General features: G+C 44.9%; 1 protein-coding gene across 1 annotated transcript; it reads right to left on the reverse strand.

Annotated features, from left to right (window-relative positions):
- Positions 1–15,923: 15,923 nt before the first annotated feature.
- LOC116816284 (olfactory receptor 14I1-like) lies at positions 15,924–16,556 on the reverse strand. Its single transcript, XM_032765378.1, has one exon. The coding sequence runs from the start codon at positions 16,554–16,556 to the stop codon at positions 15,924–15,926; it is 633 nt and encodes a 210-aa protein (XP_032621269.1).
- Positions 16,557–17,434: the final 878 nt, after the last annotated feature.

A 17,434-nucleotide genomic window follows, 5' to 3' on the forward strand; every position in this document is an offset into this window, starting at 1 on the left:
GACATATGCACAGCTGTTTGCCCCATCCCCCAGATATTAATACATACTCTGGGTTAATTAATAAGTCAAAAGTGATTTTATTAAAAACAAAAAAGTAGGATTTAAATGGTTCCAAGTAATAACAGACAGAACAAAGTGAATTACCAAGCAAAATAAAACAAAACACACAAGTCTAAGTCTTATACAGTAAGAAAGTGATTCTAGATGAAATCTCACCCTCAGATATGTTCCAGTAAGCTTCTTTTACAGACTAGCCTCCTTCTAGTCTGAGTCCAGCAATTACTTGCACCACTGTGGTCACTATCCATTGTTCCAGTTTCTTTCAGGTATCCTTTGAGGTGGAAAGGCTGTCTCTTGAGCCAGCTGAAGACAGAATGGAGGGGTTTCCAGGGGCTTAAATATTATTTCTCTTGTGGATGGAAACCCCTTCTCCTCTCCTATGCAGATTCCAGCAGCAACATGAAGTTTTGGAACCAGATGGGCAAGACATATGTCCATGCATGACTCAGAACAGAATGATGCCACATTCCCAGGAAAGCTCAGATGTGGATTGGCATCTCCATTGATGATAGGGCAAGAAGTACTGGGCTCAATCTGCAGCAATGGATATTTAGATTAGAGATTAGGAAAAGTTTTCTAACTGTAAGGACAGTTAAACTCTGGAATAGCTGCCAAGCGAGGTTGTGGAATCCCCCTCACTGGAGGTTTTTTGAAGAACAGTTTGGACAAACACCTGTGAGGGCTGGTCTAGTTTTAGTAGGTCTTGAGTCCACTTCTCAAGATCCTTTTCAGTCCCACATTTCCATGATTCTGTGATTCTATAATCTACATAGAAAAGACAGGAGTTCACTTTTCTCTATTAGGTGGGCTGGCACTAGCCAGAGAGTCAGCAGAGACATAGGCATGTTCTTTAAAGGGGAGGACTATCTTTTCCAGGAATTAAAGACGGGATTTTTAAAGAGCCAGGCACCTAACTCCCCTTGACTTCCAGTCCCTCCCAGCCTGGCATTTCTGATCTCTGGTGGATATCAAAGATCATGAGTCAATGAACCACAGCTGCATACCAGGGTATCATTGCCCATTATAGAAAACTGTACTGCATCACCTAAGGCCCAGTTTTTGAAGGTGTTAGGTGCCCGATAGCTTTTTCTAGAGCATTTAGGTGTCCAAAACCCATTGATTTCAATGGCAGTTAGAGTCCTAGTTGCTTTCAAAAAACCCTTTAGGTGCCTAAATACCCCCTGGGGCCTGGATCTATAAAGAGAACCAGGCGTGGTAACCTGCAGTGTGGCAACACCTAACTTTTAGGCATGTGGAAATTCACTGGGACAACAATAGGGTAACACACAGCCTGAGTCAGGCCCCTGGGCTTCCTATACGATGGATAGGGAGAGATAGACACTTAAGAATGGGAGTCACAAAATCCAGCACGCTAGAAGGAGAGGCGCATGAGCTAGCTGATGGGAGATGCCAAGGAGAGGAGTGTGTACTAGCTCAGAGAGACACCTAAGTCCCGTCAGGGAGGCTCCTGTCTCTGCTAGTGAACTACAAACCAGGGGAATACAGGTGGATGCTCCATTTGGGGTCCAATCTGATAGTACCCAATACTTGATGACCTCAAATGGATACTCCCATATAATGAAACATACCTCATCCTCCCAAACCCCCACCCATCAAAAACATCTGGAACAAAGAAACAAATCAACTTAGAAAATACAGTATGTCCTCGCTATAACAAACCCCTGGGGATCCAAGCCATTTGTTCGTTAAAACCAGGGGTTCATTACAGAAAAAGAGCCCTGCCTCTGGGGGCAGCAGCTGACACCATTAGCCCCATGGCCATAACGGATACTGACACTCTTCCAGCCCTGGGGTCAATAGTGGGGAGAGAGTGCTCCTCCCATCTCAGGGCTGCGGTGGGGAGAGAGGCAGAATTTTTACTCCCTACCTTGAAAAAATGAGAAGAGATAGAGACCCCATGAAGTCCACTGGTGAATTCGATATGATAATTGATTTTATGTGGAAAGTGCTCTGATATCATGGTGATGGGTGGCAGTACAAAAGCATTAGACTGATAGCTTTATTAAGAGGGAGGGCGGTATGTATGGGGATGGATGGATCGCTAGACACCAATAAGTTCATGGAGGATATGTCTGTCAATGCCTATGAACCAAGAGGGTCAGGAATACAACCCCTTGTTCTAGGTGTCCCTAAGCCTCTGACTACCAGATGCTGGAGTTGAACAAAACAGGATGGGTTACTCAATAATTGCCCTGTTGTGTTCATTCTCTGTAGCATCTGGCATTGGAAAATTGTGTGAAGACAGAATAATGGGCTAGATGGACCTTTAGTCTGACCCAGTATGGCCATTCTTATGTTCTTAGCTAGACAGATAGATAGATTTTATCTTATTTATATAGATGAAAATTTATAGCAACTCCATTGACCTGAGAGAGATTTTTGTAGATATTTACCAGTGTAAACATGTCAGTGTACATAAATGGATTGCACGTTATGTTCTCATGGAAACAATAATGTGAACAGTTGATTATATTGATAAAGAAACACAGAATGAGATGATGGTCCTGGGATAAAGATGGCCATTTTATTTTTTGGACAATAGTGTTGATCCAATCATTTTCCAAAGGTCATCATTGATATCCTAGTTCCTCATCCTATAAATGATAGGATTTTTATGGGAGGCACCACGGATTTAAAAAACAGCCACCATGAGATCCGGACCTGAGATTGAGCTGGAGGTGGGTTTTATATAGGCAAAACTAGGAATGCAAACAAACACAGAGACCACAATGAGGTCAGGGAGGCAGGTTGAGAAGGCTTTATGCCGGCCCTGCTCAGAGGGGATTCTCAACACTGTTTTGAAGATCAGAAGATATGACACAATTATATGACACTGCAAAACTGGTACAGTGGGGTGGAGAGTTTTTATTTTGCATTTACTCAGCCAAAACTCACAGTGGAGGAAATTCTGATCTCAGGGATTAAGCCAAAATAAATCCAATGACTTCAGCTCTACTCTGGTGTTACTGAGAACCCAGTGTGGCCAACCAAAGTCTTGATTCATTAAACACTTATAAATAACTCACAATTTGGCTCCTAAATAGCCTTGTTCAGTAATTTATAACGATAGATCAATACATCAGCTGCAGATATTCCAAGCCCAATTGTATTCTCTTCCATACCTTGGAGAAAGGCAAAAATGCTACCAAGAAATAAGGACCTGAAGCCAATTCCCGGTGTGAATATTGCAGACATTCACAACATGCATATATCCAGTGATTCCCAATTTTGTAGTTGTGCATTTGATTTTTCCTTGATAAGAGAAGGATTTTGCACTTGTCTTTATTGAATTACCTCTTGTTGATTTTAGACCACTTCTCCGACTAGTCATTGTCATTTTCAATTCTTATCATGTCCTCCAAAGTCTTTGCAACCCTTCCCAGCTTGGTGTCATTTGCAAGATTTATGAACAGATTCTCTCCTTTGTTATCCAAGTTGTTAATAAAAATATTAAATAATGACCTTTAAAATGCCACCAGAAAAGAGTTGCAGGTTTTGATTGTAAAACTATGGGAGGAGATTTTCACCTAGGGGATTGGGATTCCCAATTCCCATAAAACTAATTGGAATTTTGGTGGTCAAATATCTATAGGCAACTGTAGCAGGGTGGATCCCTGCTCCGGCCCTGAAGGGGTTCAAAACAGCCCAAGGAAGGGGCTGGGGCAAGCAGCCTTTTGAGCTGGGCTGATTGGGGAAGTGGCTGCAGCTGCGGCCACACCCCAAACTGAGCCACAGGCCCTTATAAAAGGGCAGAGAAGCCAGGAGCCCAAGACTCTCTCTCTGCATTCAGAGAGAAGGGCCTGGCTGCAGAGACAAGGTACCTAGCTTGTAGCAGGGCTGCGGAAAGGCAGAGGAGCTGGGGAGCTCCTGCCTGGAGAGCCCCAGGCTGTGGCCTAGCAGTAGACTAGGAGGTACTGGGGTTGCAGTGTGCAACCCAGGGGTAGGCCAAGGCAGCAGGTCCAAACCCCTTTTGCCAATGATGAGAGGCTAACACTGCAGTCTGCCCCAGGGCGTGGGGCCAGCTAATGACTGGGCAGTTGCCAAGACCCTGAGGCAAAGTGGGGATGAGGGGGGGTTCCCTGGGGAGGGGAAACCCCTAAGAGAAAGGGGTTACTGCCAGAGGGGAAGCACCCCATGTAAAAGGGGCACCGGGGTCCAGGGAGGGACATGGGGCCAGAAGCCGGAAGGCAGATCACTGGCCTGCAGAGGGTGCTCCGAGCTGCATATTCGAGCTAATTCCCTGAAGCAACCAGCAGGAGGCGCCGCAGGGGTGAGTCACACCCGGTTACAGCAACTTTCAAAATCCCATCACTGATCAGGTTGGCCAAACCATGAACACAAAATAGCCTACATTGTCAAGAGAGAGATAGAGATGTTGTCATAAACAGATAGCTAAGGGTTAATGTCTCTTTCACCTGTAAAGGGTTAACAAACAGTGAACCTGCAACATCTGACCAGAGGACCAATCAGGAGACAAGATACTTTCAAATCTCGGTGGAGGGAAGCCTTTGTTTGTGTTTTTTGGGTTTTGGTTTGTTCTCTCTGGATCCTGAAAGGGACCAGACGTGCAACCGGGTTTCTTGCCAATCTCCCTGCTACAGTCTCTTCTATATTCAGAATAGCGAGTATTAAGTAGAAAAGGCGGTTATAGTCTTTTGATTGTTTTCTATATTTGCAAATGTGTATTTTGCTGGACGGATTTTGATTGGTATTTGTACTGGGGGGAGACTTCTTTTTAGTGTTCATAAACTGAAAGACCCTGTAACATTCCATTTTGAATTTACAGAGATTACCTTTACTTTTTCTTTCTTTTATTAATAGTTTTTCTTTTTAAAAGACCTAATTGATTTTTCCCCTTGTTAAGGCTCAAAGAATTTGAGTCGGTACTCACCAGGGAATTGGTGGGAAAGGGGAGGGGTGGAGGTGGAATCCCTCTTTGTTTAGATTCACGGAGCTTGAATCTGTCTATCTCTCCAGGATAGCCCAGGGAGGGAAAGCCTGGGAGGGGGGGAAAAGGGGGAGAAAAAACCTGATTTCTCTGTATTGTGATTCAAGGACTTTGAATCACGGTGATCTCCTAGTGTACCCAGGGTGGGAAAGATCTGGGAGGAAGAAAGGACGGGGAAGGGAAATGGTTTATTCCCCTTTGTTGTGAGACTCAAGGAATTTGGGTCTTGGGGTCCCCAGGGAAGGTTTTTGGGGGGACCAGAGTGCCCCAAAACACTATATTTTTGGGTGCTGGCAGCTTATCAGATCTAAGCTGGTAATTAAGCTTGGAGAAATTCATGCTGGTACCCCATCTTTTGGACTCTAAGGTTCAGATTGGGGAATTATATCATGACAGATGTGTTACTCTGAGGTGTTGCCTAATTCAGCTAAAATCTCCCAGAATTAATTGTAATAAATCTGGTTAATAAATGGGGCAGAGGATCAGAATCCTCTTATTCCCTTCAAACAATTCAAACTTTCTTTAAATAATTTTAGAAATTTAGAATTTTTTTTCAAAATCTACTATTTTGCGGCATTTTTAGAGAAATTTTGTACTCCTTTTTGGTGGAGTTCAAATTAGTTTAATAGGCCTCAGGGACCAAAGTGACTGTCTAGTCTGACCTCCTATATAACCCAGTCCAGAAACCATCCCCAAAACAATACCTAGAGCAGATCCTTTAGAAAAACATTCAATCTTGATTTGAAAGTTGTCAGTGACGGAATCTACAGAATAAGTAATTAATAATAAACTAAGTGAAATATTCAAAGGGTATTAATGGAGCTGGGCACTGGTCTCCTGTAGAAAGCCAATAGGATTTAGACACACAAATCCGCTAGGTTCCTTTGAATACTGCAGCCCATCTGGATAATGAGGGTATGTAGTTACTTTGTAGCAGATAAAACTCTATGAGGGGTAGAAAATCATCTTCCTCATGCCATAGATCATTCTCTAGCTCAGGATGATGAAATTCCGCCATGGGCAGGTTATTCGAGAACTGTCCTCTATAGGACCTCTTAGGACATGTCTACAGTACAAAATTAATTCAAACTTATTTTATTCGAATTTTTGGAAACGATTTTATACATTTGGATTTGTGAGTCTCCACTAAAGTGCATGAATTCTGCGAAGTGCCTTCACAGCAGCGAGGCTACCATCAAATGTCAGAGCAGTGCACTATGGGAAGCTCTCCCACAGTTCCCGCAGTCTCTGTTGCCCATTGAAATTGTGGGTTAAGCTCCTGGAGTATGATGGGGCAAAAATATTCTCGTGGGTGTTTCTGCATGTGTGCTGTCACTCGTTCCTCCCTTCATGAAAGCTACAGCAGACGCCATATTGCCAGCAGATGGTGCAGCATGGTGCACTGCCTGTCTCCTGGTACTATGAATCCACCTCACATGTCCTCTCGTCTTTCTATCTACTCTGTCATCTAAGCATTTCCCACCTTTTTTGGCTACCATGAAAAGAACCACACAGCTTCCGCCACTTTTTCCATGTTGTCTGTCCTGGGCTCCTGTGGAAGCTACAGAAGGCAACAAATCCCCACTGTTTCTCGGCCACTGTGAACAGAGCCACACAACTTCTGCTGCTTTTTCCATGTTGTCCGTCATGGGTTCCCATGGAAGCTACAGACAGCAACAATTCCCCAACGTTTTTCGGCCATCATGAACAGAGCTGCACAGCTTCTGCCTCAAACGGTGTTCTCCCACTCTTGCAGCTCTAACGAGCTTCCCAACTCCGTGAAAGCAACAAAAGACAACCATTAACCACCTTTTATCAGCCATCTTGAACCTAATAGCTCATTTTGCACCTTTTTCCAGGATTACCCTTGCAAGTACCATAGCCCGGCAAGCATGGAGCCTGCTCAGATCTCCACTGCAGTTTTGACCATTGTAAATACCTCGCGCATTATCCAGAAGTATGTGCAGTACCTGCAAAACTGGGCGAGGAAGTGCTGACAACACAATTACTCTGCTGATGAGGACATGGACACAGACATTCCTAGAAGCACGGCATGTGGCGATTGGGAGATCATGGTGGCGTTGGGCCAGGTTCATGCAGTGGAATGCCGATTCTGGGCCCAAGAAACAAGCACAGACTGGTGGGACCACATAGTGTTGCAGGTCTGGGATGATTCCCAGTAGCTGAGAAACTTTCGTATGCATAGGGCCACTTTCGTGGAACTTTTGGACTTGCTGTCCCCTGCCCTGAAGCGCAAAGTCACTAAAATGAGAGCAGCCTTCACAGTTGAGAAGCGAGCGGCCATAGCACTGTGGAAGCTCATTACGCCCAACAACTACTGGTCAGTCGGGAATCAGTTTGGAGTGGGCAAATCTACTGTGGGGGCTACAGTGCTGCAAGTAGCCAACACAATCAATGACCAGTTACTATCCAGTGTAGTGACTTTGAGAAATGTGACTAATGTGACTTTGGGATGGCTTTAATGCGCTGGGGTTCCCTAACTGCGGCTGGGCGATAGACTGAACACAGATCCCTATCTTGGCCCTAGCACACTGGGGCGGCTGGTAGGTGAACCACAAGAGGTACTCTTCCATTGTGCTGCGAGCACTGGTGGATCACAAGGGACGTTTCACCAATATCAACGTGGCATGGCCAGGAAAGGTGCATGATGCTCGCATCTTCAGAAACTCTGGTCTCTTTGAACAGCTGCAGGAAGGAACTTACTTCTCAGACCAGAAAATTACTGTTGTGGATGTTGAAATGCCTATAGTTATCCTTGGGGACCTAGCCTACCCCTTAATGTCATGGATCATGTAGCCGTACACAGGCACCCTGGACAGTAGTAAGGAGCAGTTCAACTATAGGCTGAGCAAGTGCAGAGTCGTGGTAGAATGTGCTATTGGACGTTTGAAAGGGCACTGGCACAGTTTACTGGCTCGGTTAGATCTCAGCACAACCCATATTCCAATTATAATTGCTGCTTGTTGTGAGACATTTATGGAGGGGTAGGAGGTTGAGGCAACTCAGCTGGCAGCCAATTTCGCACAGGCAGACAACAGAGCAGAAGAGCACAGCAGGGTGTGCTGCGCATCAGAGAAACTTTGAAGGCCAGTTTCATGACTGGCCAGGGTACGATGTGACAGTTGTGTTTGTTTCTCTTTAGGTTACCCGTCTCCTATATATATGAAAGGAAATAAAGTCTAAATTGTTTAAAAACTGTTCTTTATTGTTTCTTACACAACATATTGAGAGAAATCAGAAGGCAGACTGAGGGGAGGGAGGTATTGGGTAAGGGGGGTGGAGGAGGACGGAAGGACAAGTCCAGAAACCAAATCAAGAGTTTGCACATGCCAGCTTTCTGAAGCTTGGGCGATCCTCTGGGGTTGAGTGTGTAGGTCCCTGTAGCCTCCCCCCTCGTGTTCTTGGGCATCTGGGTGAGGAGGCTGTGGAACTTGGGGAGGAGGGAGGGTGGTTATACAGGGGGTGCAGTGGCAGTCTGTGGTATTGCTGCCTTTCCTGCATTAGATCCATCATACAGCAGAGCTTGTTATTTTGCTCCGCCATGAGCTCGACCCGTAGCGACCTGCCAAATCTCATCGTACGCGTCTCTTCTCTCTTCGTGTTCCTGTAATGTTTTATGGGACTTTGCAATTGTTTGCCTCCAAGCATTCAGCTGGGTCCTATCAGTCCGGGAGGACTGAATGAGCTCGGCGAACATGTCTTCTCAAATTCATTTTTTTCACCTTCTAATCTGGACCAGCCTCTGGGACGGAGTATATAGGGGCCTCGTTGAAACATTTGCACTTTTGGGAGGAGAAAAAGGGAGGGTAGTGTTTTAAAATATAACTTTCAGAGAACAAAGGGGACACTTTGGTAAGAGTAAGCCATCACACACAGCCAGGCAACAGATTTCAGCTTGCAGGCAGTCTACGGGCAAGCGGGGTTCTATTTCTTCTGCATTCATTTCAATATTTTCAAACTGCTGGGACCCCTTTCCCATAGCAAGCAATTCGTGGTGGGTTTGCCATAAAGGAGGGTCTGTGGTCTCTGTGGGATGATTGCTTCACACAACACCCAACGCTCCTCCTTCTGTGCTTGGTTCCGATGAGGCTTTGAGCAGGGATGAGCCCTTTAAACTGTAGGCGAACAGTAAACTTGAGTCAGGAATACAGCTCGGGAGTTCCGATGCTCCGTCCTCTGTTTTAGCCTGATTTCCATGTTTGCTGCATGTGGCTGTGATCAGGCTCTCACTCACCAGAAGTACTCTCTCCAGGGTCATAGACCGAGAGCCGGCCTTGAGAGTCAGGGAAGGCTATTGGCTCCAGCGTTAAGCATAGTTCCTGGATGGGGGGAAAAGGATTCCCCACTTGCCCCCTGTGCACTGTCCTCCTCCTCCTCCCCCTCTTCCTCTTCTTCATCCTCCAATGACTCTTCATCCTCACTACATGCAACTCCCCCCTTGCAGGTGTCCACGGACAGTGGTGGGGTAGTGGTGGTGTCACTCCCCATAGTTGCATGCAGCTCATGGTAGAAGCAGAATGTATGGGGCTGTGACCCAGAGCTCCCGTTTGCCTCCCTGGCTTTTTGGTATGCTTTCCTGATCTCTTTGATTTTTGTACGACACTGCTCTGTGTCCCTGGTGTAGCCTCTTTCTGTCATGGCCCTGGAGACTTTAGTATACATATTTGCATTCCTTTTTTTGGAACATTGTTCTGCCGAAACAGACTCATCTCCTCAACATGCAATGAGATCCAGTACTTCTCATTCAGACCATGCTGGAGCTTGTCTGCGAATCCGGGACTGCGTGATCTCTTGTGATGGTGGACTCTGCATGGTTGCCTGTAATGGTGGACCATGCTGACAGTCACCTGTGCTGCTGGTGACCAAACAGGAAATGAAATTCAAAAGTTCCCAGGGCTTTTCCTGCCCACCTGGCTAGTGCATCAGAGTTGAGAGTGTTGTCCAGAGCGGTCACAAGGGAGCATTCTTGGATAGCTCCCGGAGGCCAATAACGTTGAATTGTGTCAACAATACCTTTAACTTGGGATTGTGATCTCGATTTAAGCGCTACTCCACTTGCAGAGGTGGAGTACAGAAATTGATTTAAAGAGCCCTTTAAATTCAAAAAGTTGGTTTGGTCATGTGGACACAATCTTTTTTTTTTTCAAATTAACTCAATTAATTCCGAAATAACAGTCTAGTGTAGACAAGGCCTTAGACTTTTCTCTGAATCAGGTGGTACTGGCCACTATCAGGGACAGAATACTGGACTGGATAATCCAAATGTCTTACCCAGTCAGAAAGTTCCTATGACAAGCAGATGCTGTCAAATAAAATTACAATGAATGTTGCACCCATGTCAACTCAAATGCATTAATTTAGTTTTAATTACTCATTATTAAAGCTGGCCAAAAATGAAAATTATATTTTTGTGGGAAATGTCAAGGTTTCGTTTTCATAGAAACATCCCATAATATTGCTTTTGGATGGGGTGCTGGGCAAAAAAATGACTCTGGAGACTGAAAAGCGTTTGCTTTTCAATAAACTTATCTAGTAAAAATGCCAGTTTATGGCAAATATGTTCTACTTTGGGAAAAGATTGAAAACTTTCCCCCCAAAACCTGAAAAAGTACACCAAAGAGTTTTCCATTGCCAGGTTTTCAGAAAACCAAACCCCAAAACAACTTCCCACCACCAACAAACAAAAACCCGTAGAATAATGAGTTCAAAATGAATTTTCTCCACACCAAGATTATTTTCAATGACAAGCAATTTTTCTTCAAAAAGCTGTTTTGACAGGAAGATATTTTGTTCATCTCCACTCATTATGAATTGTCCTTCATCTTGTAATTATTATCCCCATTGGATGGATGACAAACTGAGGAATGGAGTGGTGAAGGGACTGAACAAAGCCAGAGGAATAGTTGGGATCAGATCTCAGGACACCTTGGACCATAGCTTTTTAATTAACCTCTGCAGCCACGCAGAGTCATTGTATAAACCCCACTCATGGGGAGTGTGTGTTATGAGGCCCCTCTGTGCCACACCTAGAGGATAGGAGGCTGTTTCAGTAGCTGTCAGACAGCCTGGTTGTTCAGCTCAAGCTGTAGAAGCTTGTACTTTGGGCCCTAGGTGTCTCTGGTTGAGTCCCCCGGGTGCCAGCCTTGATTAAATGGTGACCCTCACAGACAGACAATTGGCCTGAGAACTTCAGGAGACCTTATCCCTGCACTAATCAGAGGCTGATGTTGCCTACCAAGCAACAGCAGTGGGAGTGAGACCTAAGAGTGGAGGGACACCTTAGTGAGAGAAGGGGCAGGTTTATTCCTGGATCATCTCAGACATGCCCATTTCTAGTCCCTCTGCACCCTGGAGACCAAAGATGCACGGCATGGGCAGGGGTGCGTGTCTTGCTCTCAGCTCAGGTTGGTAGAGATGGACAAAGTATTTTGTCAATGGGAAATGGTTTCCTCAGCCTCTTCATGACAGATGCTGCTATGTCTTTAGCTGAGTTAAACAATTTGCCAAAGGCTTAGAAAAATGTTTCCCAGCTCTTCCCTCAACTAGATTGGCCACTGACGCATTCCCAGAATACCAGATCTGACGGATTGGATCACAGAAACCCCTTTTGGAACTGACACCTACTGGACTACTCATGACCCTGTCTTCCCTGCCAGCTTGGGACTTCAATGCCTTGCCTGGTTTGAGCCAGACACACTTGACTGCTATAAACACAGACCCAGGTCTGAACCACATCCACTGAAAGCTGCAGGCTTAACTGAAAACAGCTTAAGAAGTGCTCCTGCCTCCAACACTGAGATACCCAACACTGAATGGGGACCAAACCCCAAATAAATCCATTTTACTCTGTATAAAGTTTATAAAGGATAAACTCATAAATTGTTCACCCTTTTTAACGCTGATAGAGAGATATGCACAGCTGTTTTCCCCTTCCCTCAGGTATTAATACATACTCTGCATTAATTAATAAGTCAAAAGTGATTTTATTAAAAACAAAAGTAGGATTTCAGTGGTTCCAAATAATAACAGACAGAAAAAGTGAATTACCAAGCAAAATAAACAAAACACGCAAGTTTAAGCCCTAATACAGTAAGAAAGTGAGCCCAGATGAAATCTCACCCTCAGAGATGTTCCAGTAAACTTCTTTTACAGACTAGCCTCGTTCTAGTCTGGGTACAGCAATTACTCACATCCCTGTGGTTACTATCCATTGTTCAAGTTTCTTTCAAGTATCCTATGGGGGTGAAGAGGATATCTCTTGAGCCAGCTGAAGACAGAATGGAGGGTTTCCAGGGGCTTAAATAGAATTTCTCTTGTGGGTGAAAACCCTTTCTCCTCTCCAGCAGCAAGATGAAGTTTTGGATTCACATGGGCAAGTCACATGTCCATGAATGACTCAGAACTTTACTGGACGATGCCACATTCCCAGGAAAATTCAGATGTGGATTGGCATCTCTTAAAGTTCATTGTTAGCTTAAGTGTTTCTTGACTGGGCACTTACTGAGAATAGCCTTTTCTCAAGAAGCTGACGAACTGCTTCACTGAAGCTTCTTAAAATCAAACAAGTACATAGCCAATATTCATAAATTTAAATACAAAATGATACATGCATGTAAATAAGATGAATATAACCAGTAGATAATAATCTTTGCAGAGATAAGTTACATGGTACATCTAACATAAAACATATTCCAGTCTTGTCATATTTACACTTGTAAGCGTATTTCTATAAAGCATTATGGGGTTTTTTATTTCTAGAAAGCAACATCACACCTGACATTCTGGTACTTCTGGGAAAACTGTGGCCCTGCCTCTACCTCATGGCCCTTCCTGCCAGTGTGACCTTGCATGCGTCCCTCATCCGTGATACTGGACAAAACCACGTCTGGTTTTCTCTCAGTACCAGACAGGGGACAAATCACACAAAAAGAGTTTTATCCAGCTTAAAACCAAATGAATAGCCAGCTACACACCATGCCCACCACTCCCAAACAGCTTCTGTGCAGCTTCCTAGAAATGTCCTTTACCAGGAATAAATTCTAACATGCTGGATCTCCTGCATTCTGCCCCAGAGGCACTGGTGGTAGGTATATTGTCCAACAGAGAACATTGTGGCTTCCTTCTGGAGTAGGGCCTAATGCAGTTAAAGGAGTCCTTGGGAACTTGACTCCTTAGGCCTCTTAAAAAATTACAGTTCTGGTCTTAGACCAGCCTCCTGTCTTCTCCCTAGACATGACGCCTTCAGGTTAAGTGTCTGTAACAGGGATCTTACCCTGCTCCTGCCTTGAAGGGCTTAAAACAGCCCTGGGGGAAGGTTGTGGCTGGGAGCTACTAAGCTGGGCTGCTTGGGAAGTGGCTGCAGCTGGGCCACACCTCAATCAGGCCACAACTGGCCTGTGTAAAAAGGATGTGTGTAGATGGAGAAGGGCCTGGCTGCAGGGGGCTAGACACAAGGTACCTGAGTAAAGCAGGGCTGGGGAAAGGCAGAGGAGCTGGGGAGCTCCAACCTGGAAAGACCCAGGCTGTGGCCTAGCATTGAGCTAAAAGGCACCAGCGGTTGCAGGGGGCAGCCCAGGGGAAGGCCAAGGCAGCAGGTCCAAATCCAACCTTAGCAGTGATGAGTGGCTGACACTGCAGTCTGCTCCAGGGTGTGGAGGGTAGACAATGACTGGTAGTAGCTGTATACTGAGGCAAGATGGGAATAGTGGGTGGGGGTTCCCTGAGGAGGGTAGACCCTAAGACTGAGGGGTTACTGCCAGGGGCAGCACCCCTGGTAAAAGGGCAACAGGTCCAGGGAGGGACTCGGGAGCCAGAGGACTGGCAGATCACCAGCTTGCAGAGGGTGCTCTGGAACTGGAACTGAGCTAATTCCCAGGAGTCACCAGCAGGAGGCGCCACGGGGGGGGGGTCCACACATCTATATGTCAGATGCACTGCCTGGAGAAGTGTACTTGCTTTATAGGTACAAAGAAGGATTTAGTTCTCCAGGGCTCTCAAATAATGACCAACTAACAAGAGACTTCCAGTCCCTCCCAGCCCGGCATTTCTGTGATTCTAGGATCTCTGGCAGATATCAAAGATTATGAGTCAATGGTCCCATAGCTGCATACCAGGGTATCATTGCCCAGTATAGACACCTGCACTTCATCACCTAAGGCCTAGTTTTCAAAGGTGTTTAGGTGCATGGTAGGTTTTTCTAAAGGATATAAGTGTCAAGAACTTATTGATTTCAATGGGAGTTAGATGCCTAATTGCTTTTGAAAAACCCACTAGATGACTAAATACCCTGTGAGGCCTGGATCCATAAAAAGAACCAGGCTTGGTGGCCCACAGTGCAGCAACACCTAACTTTTAGGCACCTAGAAAATCACTGGGACAACAATAGGGTCACACACAGCCTGAGTCAGGCCCCCGGGCTCCCTATACAACAGATAGAGAGAGACAGATACTTAAGAATGGGAGTTACAAAATCCAGCACGCTAGGAGAGGAGGCACCTGAGCTAGCCGATGGGAGATGATGAGGAGAGGAGTGTGTACTAGCTTACAGAGAGATGCTTAAGTCCCATCAAGGAGGCCCCTGTGTCTGCTAGTGAACCACAAACCAGAGGAAGATAGGCGTGTGCTCCGTCTAGGGCCTGATCTGGTAGTACCTGATACTTGATGACATCAAATGGATACTCCCCTCCAATCAAACACACCTCGCCCTCCCAAACCCCCACCCACCAAAAAGATCTGGAACAAAGAAACAAATCAACCAACCAACAAAATAGAATACATCTTCGCTATAACCAATCCCCGGGGATCCAAGCCATTTGTTCGTTAAAGCCACAGGTTCATTATAGCAAAAGAGCACTGCTGCTGAGGGCAGCAGCTGACACCTTCAGCCCCATGACCATGGTGGAGGCTGACAGCTCTTCCAGCCCTGGGTCAGTAGTGGGTGCAGAGTGCTCCTCTGGCCTCGGGGCTGCAGCAGGAGCAAAATTTTTACTCCCCACCCTGAAAAAAGGAGAAGAGCCAGAGACCCCATGTGTGACTTTGATATGGTAACAGTTTTTATGTGGAAAGTGCTCTGATATCATGGTGATAGGTGGCAGTACGAAAGCCTCACACTGGTAGATAGATCAATAGATGGAAGGGTATGGATGGATGGATGGTTAGCGAGACATGATAAACTCCTGGAGGATAGATCCATCAGTGACTATTAACCATGAGGGTCAGGGATGCAACCCTGTGCTCTGTGTGTCCCTAAGCCTCTGGATACCAGATGCTGGAATTGGACAACACAGGGTGGGTGACTCCATAATTGTCCTGTTCTGTTCATTCTCTCTGAAGCATCTAACATTGGCCACTGTGTGAACACAGGATATTTATATAGGTGTAAATTTATAGTAACTCCATTGACCTGAGTGCAGTTTTTCTAGATATTTACACCAGTGTAAATACCTCAGTGTGCATAAACGGATTGCACGTTATGTTCTCATGGAGACAATAATGTCAACAGTTGATTATATTAATAAAGAAACACAGAATGAGACGATGGTCATGGGAGAAAGATGGCTATTTTATTTTTTTGGAGAATAGCCTTGACCCAATCATTTTCCATAAGGCAGTTATGATATCATTGTTCCTCATGCTATAAATGATCGGATTCATCATGGGAGACACCACAGAATACAAAATAGCCACGATGAGATTCAGACCTGAGACTGAGCTGGAGGTGGGTTTAATATAGGTAAATCTAGCAGTGCAAACATACATGGAGACCACAATGAGGTCAAGGATGCAGGTGGAGAAGGCTTTGAGTTGGCCCTTTTCAAAGGGAATTCTCAGCACTGTTTTAAGGATCAGAATATAAGACACAATTTTATATATATTAAAAAAAGCAGTTTAAGGCAAAGTACACACTAAAGGCAATAGTCCGAATTTCTCTGAGATGTGAGTCATAGGAGGCAAGTTTGAGGAGCTGGAGGGTTTCACAGAAGAACTGCTCCATCTCATTGTCTCCACAGAAGATTATTGCAAAAATGTTCCCAGTGTGCAGTGCAGAATTGAGAACATCACTGATCCAGATACTGGCTGCCAGTTGGACACAAGCTCTCCTTTTCATCATTGACTTGTAGCGCAATGGTTGGCAGATGGCAATGTACCAGTCGTTCGCCATGATGATTAGTAAAGGAAGCTCAGCTGTAGTGAATAAAAGGAAGAAAAAGACTTGGATGATGCATCCGTAATATGAAATGACCATGGTGCTCATGAGGGAATTGGCCATGGACTTGGGGTCGACAATGGAGATGCAGCCAAGGTCTAGGATGGACAGATTCATGAGGAAGAAATACATGGGGGTGTGAAGATGGTGGTCGAGGACTATGGCTTTGATGATGAGAAGATTCCCAGTCAGGGCTCCCAGGTAAATCCCCAGAAACATCATGAAATGCAAAATCTGCAGCTCCCGAATGTCAGAGAATCCCAAGAGAAGGAACTCGGTATTGGTGATTTGGTTGGACATTTTCTTCCTCAGTACATCATGTGATGGCTGTGAAGGGAAGGACAAGGGCAATGGCCAGGGTTCAGCTGCAGTCAGTATAGGCCTCGCTGGAGCCCTAGGCATAACTAACAGTATGGACCAATGGCTTCAAATAAAAAGAGACGAAATAGAATGTATGGCTTTGAAAGTATCGTATTATTGGACAATATTTGCATTCCCCAGGCTTTCTTAAAGCTCAGTTTCCAATTATGCGTGGTCAGAAATTTTCTACTTAAATTGTATTCAAAGGAAAATTGTGTTTTCAATTAATCAAATTTTCATGGAAAGTCTCAGGTATCCTCAAATATATTTCACGGATACTTCATATATATATACCTGAGACTTTCTATATATACACATAGGAAAACTGAAAATTCATTTTTTTGGGTGGATCTAGGCAGAAAAAAATGAGTTTTGCTGCAAAAAATGTTTGTTTCTCACTTGCCAAAACATGAAAACTTGGAAATTTTGCAGAGTCTATGAAAACCCAATTTTTTTTCTGATTAAAAAAAAAAACGCTGATAGGCTCTAGATGGTTGATTTGGTAGCAAAAGTCTTAAGGAGTTCTGAACATAATTCAAATTTATCTTCTTAAATTAGCTCCGTATATTAGTGCTCTAACATATTTAATTGAAATGGTAAACCTACTGTGCTGGTCTTTGTGGAATTTTTCCCAGCTTGCCATGCATTTGATCCTCCAGTGTTAGGAATCATCGGTCATATTTATCTATTTATCTATCTATGCATCCACTGCCAGGATTGTTTGGTTATCCCTCTCTCTCATGCCCCCATCACTGTATTATCCAGCAGCCGCTGTCTTGTCCCTTCACTGGATGTCCTGAGTTGCTGGGTCTCTGCAG

Source organism: Chelonoidis abingdonii, unplaced genomic scaffold, assembly GCF_003597395.2.
Source record: "Chelonoidis abingdonii isolate Lonesome George unplaced genomic scaffold, CheloAbing_2.0 scaffold2482, whole genome shotgun sequence".
Classification (NCBI taxonomy): Eukaryota; Metazoa; Chordata; order Testudines; family Testudinidae; genus Chelonoidis; species Chelonoidis abingdonii.

Excerpts from the sequence above, each read along its gene's own strand:
- LOC116816284 (XM_032765378.1), bottom strand. The coding sequence starts at position 16,556 with ATGTCCAACCAAATCACCAATACCGAGTTCCTTCTCTTGGGATTCTCT.